Source organism: Scyliorhinus canicula, chromosome 3 (assembly GCF_902713615.1).
Source record: "Scyliorhinus canicula chromosome 3, sScyCan1.1, whole genome shotgun sequence".
Classification (NCBI taxonomy): Eukaryota; Metazoa; Chordata; class Chondrichthyes; order Carcharhiniformes; family Scyliorhinidae; genus Scyliorhinus; species Scyliorhinus canicula.
In genome coordinates this window covers 75,010,444-75,025,892 of record NC_052148.1, presented here as the reverse complement: position 1 = coordinate 75,025,892, position 15,449 = coordinate 75,010,444, and the positions used below count along the sequence as shown (strand labels likewise).

Genomic DNA, 15,449 nt, shown 5'->3' with positions numbered 1-15,449 from the left:
TCTGGGCATTTTAAATGTCAGCGGTCATCTCAGCAGCTGTACTAACATAGAGTATTTATCTTCAACTTGGTTAGCTTTAGAAATTGTAGAACATAACATTTCGATGTATATTTTATTTTCCAACAGCACTTTCCACATTCGGATCTGAAACATGAATATTATTGAAAACCACCAGTGGCATCGGGATTGGCTCCTGCACAACAGAACATTTCCAGCGAGCACTACTCCACATGATCTTTTCTGCTACCAAGGAGGAATTCATGCTCATTATCCAAAAGGCCATCAGTTTCTTTAAGGCGGCATTGCTATCATATATAGACCTACATATTTCCCACAAAAGGGAAGTTTACTTAATCAAACTGTCGAAATTTAGAGTTTTTGTGAACTGCATTCTGTTTCCCCTGAATGTCAGTGAAGCACAAGAATAGTTCAGGTTGAAGGAAAACTTTTAACAGAATGCAAAATTACTGTTATTGGGTCAAACAGAAAGAATACTTTAATACTTTAAATATATGTGTCAGACACTTATTCCTCTATTCTTCCTCTATATATACTGTTCAGTTTGGGCTCCTATATATACTGCTCAGTGTGAGCTCCTATCTATACTGCTCAGTTAGAGCTCCTATCTATTAAGTTCTGTTTGAGTTCCTATATATATCGCTCAGTTTGGGCTCCTATATATACTGCTCAGTCTGAGTCCCTATATAAAAGCAAATTACTGCAGATGCTGGAATCTGAAACCAAAGAGAAAATGCTGGAAAATCTCAGCAGGTCTGGCAGCATCTATATACTGTATATACTGTTCAGTTTGACTTCCTATATATATCACTCAGTTTGAGCTCCTATGTATACTGCTCAGTTTGACCTCCTATTATATCGCTCAGTTTGAGCTCCTATATATATCGCTCAGTTTGAGCTCCTATATATGCTGCTAGGTTTGAGCTCCTATATATGCTGCTCAGTTTGACCTCCTATTATATCGCTCAGTTTGAGTTCCTATATATACTGCTCAGTTTGAGCTCCTATATATACTGCTCAGTTTGAGCTCCTATATATACTGCTCAGTTTGAGCTCCTATATATGCTGCTCAGTTTGAGCTCCTATATATACTGCTCAGTTTGAGCTCCTATATATACTGCTCAGTTTGAGCTCCTATATATACTGCTCAGTTTGAGCTCCTATATATACTGTTCAGTTTGAGCTCCTATATATGCTGCTCAGTTTGACCTCCTATATATACTGCTCAGTTTGAGCTCCTATATATACTGTTCAGTTTGAGCTCCTATATATGCTGCTCAGTTTGAGCTCCTATATATACTGCTCAGTTTGAGCTCCTATATATACTGCTCAGTTTGACTTCCTATATATGCTGCTCAGTTTGACCTCCTATTATATCGCTCAGTTTGAGCTCCTATATATACTGCTCAGTTTGAGCTCCTATATATGCTGCTCAGTTTGACCTCCTATTATATCGCTCAGTTTGAGCTCCTATATATACTGCTTAGTTTGACTTCCCATATATACTGCTCAGTTTGACTTCCTATATATACTGCTCAGTTTGAGTTCCTATATATATTGTTCAGTTTGAGCTCCTATATATATCGCTCAGTTTGAGTTCCTATATATACTGCTCAGTTTGCCTTCCTATATATACTGCTCAGTTTGACTTCCTATATATACTGCTCAGTTTGAGCACCTATATATACTGCTTAGTTTGAGCTCCTATATATATCGCTCAGTTTGAGCACCTATATATACTGCTTAGTTTGAGCTCCTATATATATATCGCTCAGTTTGAGCTCCTATATATACTGCTCAGTTTGAGCTCCTATATATATCGCTCAGTTTGAGCTCCTATATATACTGCTCAGTTTGAGCTCCTATATATACTGCTCAGTTTGAGCACCTATATATACTGCTTAGTTTGAGCTCTGCTCAGATTGAGTTCCTATATATACTGCTCAGTTTGAGTTCCTATATATGCTGCTCAGTTTGAGCTCCTATATATACTGCTCAGTTTGAGCACCTATATATACACTGCTCAGTTTGAGGTCCTATATATATTGTTCAGTTTGAGCACCTATATATACTGCTTAGTTTGAGCTCTGCTCAGATTGAGCTCCTATATATACTGCTCAGTTTGAGCTCCTATATATACTGCTCAGTTTGAGCACCTATATATACTGTTCAGTTTGAGCACCTATATATACTGCTTAGTTTGAGCTCTGCTCAGTTTGAGCTCCTATATATACTGCTCAGTTTGATTTCAATGTTGAGGCACTGCTTCAATGCATTGATCTCAGGAGAAATCATGTTACCACCATCGATGCTGCCTGTTAGAAATCTGCAAACATTATTCATAATGCACTGCCCAGATTGAACAGTAAAGATTTATACACGCAGCATTTGGGAATAAGGGAAGGCAGCAGAGTGATTATTCTTTTAAAATGAAGATGGTGCTCATTTTCTCAATTGTATTATCCTGTTTCCCTTTCACTAAATTGTATTTAACCACACTATGTACTGCCCATTAAAGAATGGACAGAAAATGTTCTCCCACTTCTCTTGGTCTCCTTTAATGCTAGTTCAGAAATAACTTCAAGAAAATGTAATAAATTTTGTCAAACACGGTGCGAGTTGTCTGTTTTTTTTTTAGTTGTGAGTTTTACAGTTACGCTTATTTTGCACTGCTGCATTTTGATGGCCGGACATGGTCTAAACAATAGAGACATTTTTTTGTAGTATATTAAACCCATGTTGCATAAATTGTAGAAAGTGTATCTGCTAATTTCAAACTGCACATTCATTCTTCAAAATTGACCAAAACAAAACTAAAAATAAACAGGAAGAAATGGAGCTCTTTTACATTCTGAATACATTCTGGCATATTGTAGCAAAGACAAAGATTGCTAATAAGTTACCCTCAGTGCAAACAATGTAGACCTTCATGACAGTTGCAGTATTTTAATAATAGGCTTACATTAACACTGCAATGACGTTATTGTGAAAATTCCCTAGTCGCCACATTCTTCGGGTACAATGAGGGAGAATACAGAATGCCCAATTCACCTAACAAGCACTTCTTTTGGGACCTGTGGGTGAAACTGGAGAAAAGCCATGCAGACACAGGGAGAACGTGCAGACTCCGCACAGACAGTGACCCAAGCTGGGAATCGAGCCGGGTCCCTGGCGTTGTGAAGCAACAGTGCTAACCACTGTGCTATCGTGCCACACTATTTTTTTAGCATGTGCATATGATAAACTGAGTATTGTCAGCTGACAACGGCAGAATACAATAGATAACTCGGGGAAATAACGTTGTGATGGCCGACATGGTGCATCTAAATGTAACCAAGTGTAATTTGATGAGTGGCACCAGGTATTTACATAAGAACTAGGAGCAGGAATAAGCCATCTGGCCCCTCGAGCCTGCTCCGCCATTCAATGAGATCATGGTTGAAATTTTGTGGATTCAGCTCCACTTTCCGGCCTGAACACCATAACCCTTCATCCCTTTATTCTTCAAAAAACTATCTATCTTTATCTTAAAAACATTTAATGAAGGAGCCTCAACTACTTCACTGGGCAAGGAATTCCATAGATTCACAACCCTTTGGGTGAAGAAATTCCTCCTAAACCCAATCCTAAATCTACTTCCCCTTATTTTGAGGCTATAACCCCTAGTTCTGCTTTCACCCACCAGTGGAAACAACCTGCCTACATCTATCCTATCTATTCCCTTCATAATTCTATGTTTCTATAAGATCCCCCCCTCATCCTTCTAAATTCCGAGTACAGTCCCAGTCTACTCAACCTCTCCTCGTAATCCAACCCCTTCAGCTCTGGGATTAACCTAGTGAATCTCCTCTGCACACCCTCCAGCACCAGTACGTCCTTTCTCAGGTAAGGAGACCAAAACTGAACACAATACTCCAGGTGTGGCCTCACTAACACCTTATACAATTGCAGCATAACCTCCCTAGTCTTAAACTCCATCCCTATAGCAATGAAGGACAAAATTCCATTTGCCTTCTGAATCACCTATTGCACCTGTAAACCAACATTTTGTGACTCATGCACGAGCACACCAAGGTCTCTCTGCACAGCAGAATGTTTTAATCTTTTATCATTTAAATAATAATCCCTTTTGCTGTTATTCCTATCAAAATGGATAACCTCACATTTGTCAACATTTTATCCATCTGCCAGACCCTAGCCCATTCACTTAACCTATCCAAATCCCTCTGCAGACTTCCGGTATCCTCTGCACTTTTTGCTTTACCACTCATCTTAGTGTTGTCTGCAAACTTGGACACATTGCCCTTGGTCCCCAACTCCAAATCATCTATGTAAATTGTGAACAATTGTGGGCCCAACACTGATCCCTGAGGGACACCACTAGCTATGGATTGCCAACCAGAGAAGCACCTATTAATCCCCACTCTTTGCTTTCTATTAATTAACCAATCCTCTATCCATGCTACTACTTTACCCTCAATGCCATGCATCTTTATCTTATGCAGCAACCTTTTGTGTGGCACCTTGTCAAAGGCTTTCTGAAAATCCAGATATACCACATCCATTGGCTCCCCGTTATCTACCGCTCTGGTAATGTCCTCAAAAAATTCCAATAAATTAGTTAGGCACGACCTGCCCTTTATGAACCCAGGCTGCGTCTGCCCAATGGGACAATTTCTATCCAGATGCCTCGCTATTTCTTCCTTGATGACAGATTTATTTGTCTATTACCTTAAATAGTCCAAGAAACATTCAAATAAATGGTGATTTTAAGTTGAAATAGCACATAGCATAGCATAACTATCCCTCTCCAAATGAAAACAGCTACTAAATGTGCTCATTATTTCTCACTTCCTCTGAAAAATCCGTATTTAATCTCAGACCAAACCAGGTGGAACAGAGCCCCTTCTTTGCAGCCTTTAAGTTCCTAAATACAGGCAGCAACGTGGTGCAGTGGTTAGCACTGCAGCCTCATGGCATCAAGGACTCGGGTTCAATCCTGGCCCCGGGTCACTGTCCGTGTTGAGTTTGCACATTCTCCCCCTGTCTGTGTGCGTCTCACCCCACAACCCAAAAACATGTGCAGGCTAGGTGAATTGGCCACACTAAATTGCCCCATAATTGAAATAAAAAGAATTATTTAAAAAAAATAAAAGTTCCTAAATACACTGCACTTTTGGAGGTGTCATCTTTTAGACAAGACTATAAATTGAGACCCCATCTGTCAGCTTGGATGGATGCAAAAGGCCTAACTCATGGTACTGTACTATTTTGAAGGGAAAGGATGCTATCCCCAGAGTCCTGACCAATATAACCCCACAGTCACCATCACAAAAACATATTATCTGTCATTAACATATTGCTGTTGCTGAGAGTTTGCCATGCACAAACTGGCTGCCATGGTTCTGACAACAGTGACTGCATTTGAAAAGTACTTCATTGGCTATAAAGCACTTTGAGACAGAAGGTAGTTGTGAAAAGGGCTGTACAAATGTAAATCTTTTTTCTTTAAAACCAAAGAGGCACGACAAAATAAAACTGCTGGAAAAATGCATTGTGTAGCTGAGAATTAAAAAAAAGCATTCAAAAAGAAATGTTTTAAAAGCTTGAGTTAGACCAAGATGAAAGTGCAGCTGAGAAACACCAGGAGGAGTCCCAATGCTGCTGGAAAATGCTAAACCACAAAATTGAGTCTTTACCGTTAAAGCAAAGATGTGGGCTACAGGAAGTTTCCTTAATATTGAAAATCAGAATAGCACTCTGCCACCTTGTGGTGCAATACAATATTTAACCACAATCAGATCGAGGTCTTGGCTTGCAAGAGTCAAGGTTCACAGTTGCATAAGAAACAAGAAAAACTTGCATCTATATTTCCCTTTTCACAACTACCGGAGCACTGCACAGCCAATGAAGTACTATTATAGTTATAATGTAGAAATCACAGCAGCCACTTTGTGCACAGCCAGTTCCCACAACCAGCAATGTGATGATGAGCAGGTGGATGTTATGCCCCGCCACCAGTGGATTGTAAAGTGCGCTGGCTAATAAAATGCGTTTCCTCTCTCCCATTTTACAGGGTGGTGGGGGCATCAAATGGCCTGACAGCTCATGGGCCTATTGAGGAAAAGTAACGCACTCATTGACTTATCCCACCCCCATTACTATTTTATCAAGACAGTGGGAGGCAGCCTGTCAGATTTACTGGGTGAGCTGGTGTTGGGTAAGGAGGTGGTGGGGGGTGGGGGTCCTTGTGTCTATTTAAGGCCCCCCCTCCCCCATCCCCCAGCCAAATCAGGTCATAGCAGTCTTTAATTACCCTGGCTTCTTGAATCTGGCCCCCACCTCCTCACTGAGGCATGCCATCCAGCCCTCACCTCAACCTTGGGCTCTCCTTTAGGTCAGCCCCCATATCCTCATCTTTGGTGACTGGTTGTAGTCCCTGGCCACCGCTCAAACCTGGCACTGCTGGGGCTACAATTTGATAACAACTGCAATTGGCCATTGGCTCTCTCAGGCAGAACTCTACAGATGTCTCACCCTGAGCCAATTAATGCCCTGGCAAGCATAAAATGGCTGTGGAGAGTTGGTTATTTTTATGGGCACACTGCTGACTTTAGCACCACCATAAAATCCGACACGTACCTTTTCGTGATGTTGATTGAGGGGGATATTGCCGTGGGATCTTTTCCATCCGCTGGGGAGGCATTTAGGGCATGGTTTGGTATTCTTGTCCAACAGATGGCACTAACATTGCAGCATCGACTAAATACTGAGCTGGAATGTCAGCCTCGAGTTTAGTGCTCAAATCCAGAAGTGGGCCTTGAACCTGAAACTGTGTGACTCAAAGGGGAGTGTGCCACCAATTGAGCCATGGCTGACACTCAATAAATCATAAGAGTTATGATGTGTATGTCCTCTTTTCACATTTGAAAAAAGTTTTGAAGAAAATAATCTGAATAATTTGATGCTTTGGATACTACGTTATGAAGAAAAGTTCAAGAAATGATATGTTTCCAGCACGGCGCAGCACAGAAGCACAAATGGATAGCACTGCGGCTTCACAGCGGCAGGGTCCCAGGTTTGATTCCCTGCTGGGTCACTGTCTGTGCGAAGTCTGCACGTTCTCCCCGTGTGTGCGTTGGTTTCCTCCGGTTGCTCCGGTTTCCTCTCACAGTCCAAAGACGTGCAGGTTAGGTGGATTGGCCATGATAAATTGCCTTCAGTGACCAAAAAGGTGAGGAGGGGTTATTGGGTTACGGGGTTAGGGTGGAAGTGAGGGCTTAAGTGGGTCGGTGCAGACTCGATGGGCCGAATGACCTCCTGCACTGTATGTTCTATGTTCTAGTAGGTAACTGTGAGACAGGTATTTTAACAAACACGGATAGTGTAGCCACCTGAGTTGGCCACTTCCCCACACAAAATGGAGAAACACAAAGACAGCAGGGAAATTGGACAATCCTAGAGAAACAAGCAGTTTGCAGACTTTTCCTGTGTATTCTGCCTGCAAAGAAAGCAGACAGCACTGAAACCAGCAGTTATACATATTGATGAGTGATCCCCGGGAACAATAGCTACAACAATTAGCTACATTTGAGACATTCAATAGTAAGTCAGACTCCTCGGCGCCAACGGGAGTCTGAAACAAAGGAGACAAACAAGCCAGAAAGAACCGCCCAGTGATCGAGAAACGGCCCCAGTATTGGGGAATTCAAACCAATCGATTGGTATGGGATCCAATCGATTGAAAGTAAGCTCGAGGCCCGCCCAAAAGCCCCTGGGACCTATAAAAGACAGGTCCCAAGTTCAGTTCACTCTCTTAGCCGGCCCTCCCAGCAGAACACCTTAGCATCTCTCGAAGAACTTGACCGTAAGAAGGAGAGGCCTGGCCAATTGCTGCACCACCAAGTAAGTGTCATACAACGCACGCTACGAGATAGACACTCCTGACCCTTAGTCCATACCAGCTGGAAGCCTGCAGATCCAGTACAGAGCAAGAGGCCATTGTTCCCTGATCCGGTGGGTTCCCGTATCCAGATAAGTATTGGCCTATTAGTGGTAGGAATAGTTTAGTCTTTTAGTATTATATGCATGAGCAGCGAATAACTGTGTATTAATAAACGTGTCTTGTTTTGAATCTTACTAATTGGTGTATTGAATCATTGATCTGAACTTGAACTTGAACCTCGTGGTGGTATCATAAGGATACCTGGCGACTCTAGAGCTAAGTAATAAAACAGAGCCAATTGAGTGTAAAGCGCACTCACCAGAACGAGCAACACTACAAGCACAGGTCGGTGGCTAGGAATCCTGCAGCGAGTAACTCACCTCCTGACTTCCTGTACACAAGGCAGAAGTCAGGAGTGTCATGGAATACTCTCCACTTGCCTGGATGCGTGCAGGTCCAACTGGACAAGCTCGACACCATCCAGGACAGAGCAGCCCGATTAATTGGTATACGTTTCACAAATATTCAATCCCTCCACCACCAACACACAGTGGCAGACGTCTGTACCATCTACAAGATTGCTTTCAAGATGGCGCTGGAGCGAGGCGACTCTCTGCGAGCTCTCCCCAACAGATCCACTTTTTACTTAACTTATACTCGTTCTAATCTTTTAAAAATTAATTCTAAAGCTAACATTATTACTAACCTCTCTCTTTTATCTTCTCTTGCAGGCTTGAAGACATTGTATATCTTGTGTTCTCCTATTACATATTTTCTTGTATTTTGTTGAATTCCCTTTTCTTCCGATGTACTGAATGATCTGTTGAGCTACTTGCAGAAAAATACTTTTCACTGTACCTCGGTACACGTGACAATAAACAAATCCAATCCAATCCAAGATGCACTGCAACAACTCAACAAAGCTACTTAAACAGCAACTTCCAAACCCCACGACTACTACCATCTAGAAGGACAAGGGCAGCAGACACATGTGAACACCACCACCTGGAGGTTCCCCTCCAAGTCACTCACTATCCGGACTTGGAAATATATCGCCGTTTCTTCACTGTCACTGTGTCAAAATCCTGAAACTCCCTCCCTAACAGCACTGTGGGTGTACCCACACCACAGGGGCTGCAACAGTTCAAGAAAGCAGCTCACTACCACATTCTCCAGGGCAATCAGGGATGGGCAATAGATTATGACCTAATCAGACTTCCAGTGACAGCTGTGTGTTGAGCAGTCGCACGTGCAGTGGCTCCTGCCAGCGTACTTTGTTTTTTGGGCCTTTTCACTCAGTTTCTGGGTGATATTTGAGGGGAAACTGAGTAGTTCGATGGGATAAGGTCGCCACATAAAAGTAATGCCCAAGAAATATAACACAAGGCAGCAGATGACAAAGAATCGTCATCGGATTCAGAAGCTCCTCGAGCCTAGTTGGTTGAGAAAAGGTGGAAGAGTTGGGCCTCTCTGTGGATGGCCGAGATTGTGGCATGTTTCCTGGAATAGGAATTAAAGAAGCAGCGGCAGGCGGTCTCTGAGGACCTTGATAAGGCGATCGAAATTAGGCAAGGGTGGCCCTCTCCCCGTTACTGTTTTCTCTGGCCATAGAGCCATTGGCCATGGCCTTAAGAGCCTCTAGGGACTGGAAAGGGCTGGAAAGGGCTGGTTCGGGGAGGGGGGGAGGGGGGTGTGGAGGGTGGAACACTGCGTCTCGCTCTACGCAGATGACCTGGCTCTTGTATATTTAAGACCCGTTGGAGGGGATGGGGGAAGTAATGCGAATCCTGGGGGAATTTGGCAATTTTTCGGGGTATAAATTGAACATGCGGAAAAGCGGGATGTTTGCGATCCAGACAAGAGGGCAGGAGAAGAAACTGGGAGAATTGCCGCTTAGAATGGTAGGAAAGAGAGTATCTTTTTCAGCTGCTAAAATATTGGTGGACTAAGTATGTAATTGTCAGTGGGTCATTGGCGAGTATGTCGGTGATCCTTGTTAACGTGTATACACCAAGCTGGCATGATACGGCATTTATAAACGCGGTGTTGGCTTCTATTCCAGATCTGAATTCACTTCAAATAATTCTGTGGTAAGGCTTCAATTGAGTTTCGGATCCTCAGTTGGATAGGTCAAGTCCTAAGTCTCTGAGCCCATCAGGGGTAGCGACGGCAGGGGGGCAGACTGGTGGGGATTTATGTATCCGAGGGAAAAGGAGGTCTCCTTTCTCACGTCCATTGGGTCTATTCCCAGATTTACTTCTTGTGGTGGGTAGGTCTCTTCTTCCTGGGATGAGGGGGCGGGGTACTCGCTGATCGTTATTTCGGATCATGCTCCACATTTTGAGAACTTGATGTTAGAGCTGAGCCCCTCTGAACAGCCCCCATGTAGATTGGAGACCGGGTTGATGATGGGCAACGGGATCTGTGATTGCATATTCTTCACGATCGGAGAGTATATTGAGTTCAATAGGAACAAGGTGGTTTCGCCTACCACGCCTTGGGAAGTTCTGAAGGCAGTCATTGGGGAGAGATAACCCCTTACAAGGCGCATAAGGTTAAATTTGGAAAGGTGGAGTGGCATAGCCTGGTGAACTCCCTCCTCCAGGCAGACTGGCAGTACCGATTGTCCCGACAATGGAGTTGTCGATGGGTAGAAATTGCAGACGGAGTTTGGGTTGCTCTCGACGGGCAAGGCAATGAACTGGATGGGTTACATATCAAATTCACAAAAAGTTGGGGATCAGTTGAATCCACTCTTGTTGGATATGTTAAATGATTCCTGTTCCCTTGGGGGAAAGGGGGGTGGAGATTGCTGGATATGTTCAATGATTCCTGTTCCCTTAGGGGAAAGGGGGGTGGAGATTGCTGGATATGTTCAATGATTCCTGTTCCCTTGGGGGAAAGGGGGGTGGAGATTGCTGGATATGTTCAATGATTCCTGTTCCCTTAGGGGAAAGGGGGGTGGAGATTGCTGGATATGTTCAATGATTCCTGTTTTCTTGGTGCGTTGGCGGGGTTGGGGTTTGTTGCCAGCCATATTGCTGCAGGTATCAATTTCCCTGATACTGAAGAAAGATAAGGATCCTACGGAGTGTGGGTACTTCCTACCCATATTGCTGTTGAACACTTACGCTAAGCTGTTGCCAAAGGTGTTGGCTGTGAACTTAGAGCCCTACCTTAGAAGGGTGATTTCGGAGTAGCAGACTGGTTTGTCAAGGGCCGACAGTTATCAAAATTTATATAATGGATTTGGCTTTTGTACAGGGCCCCCACTCCAAGTGTGCGTACTAATGCCCTGAGTTCGGATTACTTCCAATTGAACACAGACATGAGGCAGGGTTGTCCATTTTCTCCACATTTGTTTGCCTCTGGCCAATTTCTCCAGAAAAAAGTGAATACTTTCCGGTGAATCCCCCAGGAAGGGCAGCTGATCTGGGAAGTTGCAGTTTCGCCTGGTTAGGATTAACTTCCGTCTGAAAAGGAGTACCCTACCTAGGTCCACGCCCCCAACTTATCCCCGTAACCCAGTAACCCTGCCTAACTTTTTGAATACCAAGGGGGAATTTAGCCCTGCCAATACACCCAACTTACACATCTTTGGACTGTGGGAGAAAACCGGAGCACCCCGAGGAAACCCACCCGGTTCCCTGGCGCTGTGATGCAGCAGTGATAACCACTGTGCCACTGGTACTGTCCAAGAGAGATTAAGAGAATAGCCTCTAGCTCAGGGGTGGGCAAACTATGGCCCGCGGGCCGCATGCGGCCCGCCAAAGGTCTTTATGCGGCCCACCAAGATCAAGTCATATAAAATTTTTTTTTTTATTTTAAGGTTAAAGGGGGGTGGGGGGGGGGGGGGGGGCTGTTGGGTTACTGGTATAGGGCGGATACGTTGACTTGAGTAGGGGGATCATTGCTCGGCACAACATGTGTTTCATGTGAAGTTTCTACTTTAAAATATTAATTAATAAAAATTTATTGATTTTTTTTCTTTAAACTGAGTTACTTTGTTTTTCAAATAAATGTGTTTCATGTAAAGTTTCTACTTTAAAATATTAATTAATAAAAATTAGTTGCTTTTTTTTCTTTAAAAACCTTTTATTTTGGCTATTTTAAATAGTAATTATTTTACTTAATATACTATGCAGCCCTTTAAAATTGTGAATTTCTGAATGTGGCCCTTGCACGGAAAAGTTTGCCCACCCCTGCTCTAGCTGGTCATCACAACTAGGCAGTGCAGATCAGAATGATCAGGAGAAAGCAGTAGTGTCTCATGAGTGAGTGAATATATGCACGTAGGTTTCTAACCAAGTCCCTACATCTCATAAATAATAGTATTACATATCATAGTGCTTTGCCAACTGCATATTTCAGGTCCTCTTGTGAGGGAAGGGGCTAGTCAAGGGAAAATGAATGTGGTAAATCTGATTTCCCCTTCAGGTAACAGGTTGATGTAGGCTGGAGTCCTGCAAACCCATAGCAGTTTCTCCCTTTTCACCACAATTCCCTTCACAGCTTGCCCTACAAATCAGCCACAGGAAGCCTTTCTGCTACAGCCCAGGAATCTCGAACTATAAAAAGCAGAACTATTCAAGACACATTATTCATCAACCACAAGTTTAACCTGCTCTGGGATATAATTCATGATAGACTTGTTGGAACAAATGCTCCAGAATCTTACAATCAATACTTTTAGAACGTCCACTTGGGTCAATATTTTATTGTTTGGCCCACATTACCACATCACACCAGTTAAACCATTGCTGAGAGTGGGATGTGGCACTCATTAGACTTCCACAAGCTTGGCAACACATCATTTCCAAAAGGAATTGCCACAAAACATTGGAACAGACATTTTGAAATAAATACTTTGCAATGTCACCCAATGCAGCACTGATAGAAGCATCAAATATAGAAAAGAACAAATAAAGAAAAGAACAAAGAAAAGTACAGCACAGGAAAAGGCCCTTCGGCCCTCCAAGTCTGCGCCGACCATGCTGCCCGACCAAACTAAAATCTTCTACACTTCCTGGGTCCGTATCCCTCTATTCCCATCCTATTCATGTATTTGTCAAGATGCCCCTTAAATGTCACTATCGTCCCTGCTTCCACCACCTCCTCCGGCAGCGAGTTCCAGGCACCCACTATCCTCTGTGTAAAAACATGCCTCGTATATCTCCTCTAAACCTTGCCCCTCGTACCTTAAACCTATGCCCGCTAGTAATTGACCCCTCTACCCTGGGAAAAATTCTCTGACTATCCACTTTGTCTCTGCCCCTCATAATTTTGTAGACCTCTATCATGTCGCGCCTGAACCTCTGTCGTTCCAGTGAGAACAGAGTTCATTTAACCGCTCCTCATACCTAATGCCCTCTATTTTGAATGCAGCTGTAATTGAATGTATGAGTGGGAACTTGAATGATTGTATAGTGTTTAAATGCTATATTCCATTTCTAAACTTTAAATTAAAGCATTACTTCCTACAAAATAAAACCATTAGGACCAATGGATTGCATCATCCTGAATATTTGGACTCTACCTTCTTGATTGTAACTGTAGGGTTTTGAATTGTAGCTATACTATGTGCAGTAACATGAGCTATCTCATGGCATGTGACTGTTTTGAATATTTTGCAACATCCTGGTAAATCTTGATATGTTGGGTATGCTGGGACTGCGAGGACTGTGTTTACCATAGCAGTGAGAGAGACAGGCTTCCAACACTTGGAGAAATGCAACTCTATTTTATTGAACTACCAACTGTTAAACACACTTGAACTGTGGGTTGACACTATGCTGAGTTGACTGGAGACCTGAGGCTAACCTGACCAGACTATCTTGCTACCACATGGTGGATGTGCGTGGTGTTGCTCACGGGCTCTGGCTGTCTCAGCGGCTGCATCCCAAGAGAGCGGGAAAACTAGTGCCCTCTGGCTTTATAGTGGTCGTGTCCTGTCTGGTGATTGGCTGCTATGTTGTGTGTGTTAATTGGTCATCCTGTGTGTCAATCAATGTCTGTCTGTGCACCATCATATACTTGTGTGTATATTATGACAAATCTCTTCTGCACCCTCTCTAAAGCCTCCACATCCTTCTGGTAGTGTGGCGACCAGAATTGAACACTATACTCCTAGTGTGGCCTAACTAAGGTTCTATACAGCTGGAACATGACCTGCTGATTCTTATATTCAATGCCCCGGCCAATGAAGGCAAGTACGCCGTATGCCTTCTTTTCTACCTTCTCCACCTGTGTTGCCCCTTTCAGTGACCTGTGGACCTGTACACCCAGATATCTCGGACTGTCAATAATCTTGAGGGTTCTACCATTCACAGTATATTCCCTACCTACATTAAGCCTTCCAAAATGCATTACCTCACATTTGTCCGGATTAAACTCCATCTGCCATCTCTTTGCCCAAGTCTCCAAACGATCTAAGTCCTGCTGTATCCTCTGACAGTCCTCATCGCTATCTACAATTCCACCAACCTTTGTGTCGTCTGCAAACTTACTAATCAGACCAGTTACATTTTACTCCAAATCATTTATATATACTACGAACAGCAAAGGTCCCAGCAGTGATCCCTGCGGAACACCACTAGTCACAGCCCTCTAATCAGAAAAGCAACCTTCCATTGCTACTCGATGCCTTCTATGACCTAGCCAGTTCTGTATTCAAATAAGATAGATGTTCAAGAGAGGCAAGTTCAATGAGGTGCTCACTTGCTCAGATCTTGGATATGTTCCTACTAAAATCTAATAATGACTGTATATTCTCTGGACTTTCAGGTTGAGGGCTGAAAGAGAGAATTGGCGTGAAAGGCTATAGATTTCGATAAAACCATGTACTTGGATTTGCTGAGCTTAACGATGCTCTTATCTCAAATAAAGTCAAGACCAGTTTGACATAGTTCTCACTAAAGCAAAGATCAACCTGTTCCTTGATTATACCAGAGGCAGCCAGAACATGATACACCAGCTTCGCTACTCGAACAATGTTTCAAAATTATATATTAAGTGATTAAAAGTGGAAAGTGCTGGATGTTTTCAGCAAGTCTGATAGCATCTGTGGAAAGAGAAACAGAATGTATGGGACTTTTTATCAGAGCAGCTGAGAATGACTGATGAAAACAGCATTTTTTGTTCTTATTTCAGATGTTTCAGTATTTTGCTTTGACATTAATGAGGTTGCTCAATAGTTTAAAAAAATGGGAACAATAAAAGCTGAAGCAACAGCACATTGTTTCCAATTAAGTGCTTTCCAACACTGTAGACTCAACTTTTTTTTCATGGAATGTGGCCATTAATGGCCAGGCTAGCATTTGCTGCCCACCCGTAATTGTCCTTGAAAAGATGGTGGTGAGCCGGTTTCTTGAATTGCAGCAGCCCACAGGGGGTCAGATCTCGAACAACGATGAGTCAGAATACAGGAGAAGCTAGTGGAGTGGTGTAACGTCAACAATCTCTCCCTCAATGCCAGCAAAACTAAAGG

At 43.2% G+C, this 15,449-nt stretch overlaps 1 protein-coding gene across 3 annotated transcripts in view; it reads left to right on the top strand.

Annotated features, from left to right (window-relative positions):
• The window catches only part of LOC119963708 (calcium and integrin-binding family member 2-like), a 65,933-nt gene extending 65,075 nt beyond the window's left edge, over window positions 1-858 (top strand). For all 3 annotated transcript variants that reach the window (XM_038793019.1, XM_038793018.1, XM_038793020.1), the window contains one exon: window positions 127-858. In XM_038793019.1, the coding sequence (XP_038648947.1) occupies window positions 127-148 (22 nt within the window). In that variant the 3' untranslated portion in view covers window positions 149-858. The remainder of the gene's footprint in view (window positions 1-126) is intronic.
• The last annotated feature ends 14,591 nt before the right edge of the window (window positions 859-15,449 follow it).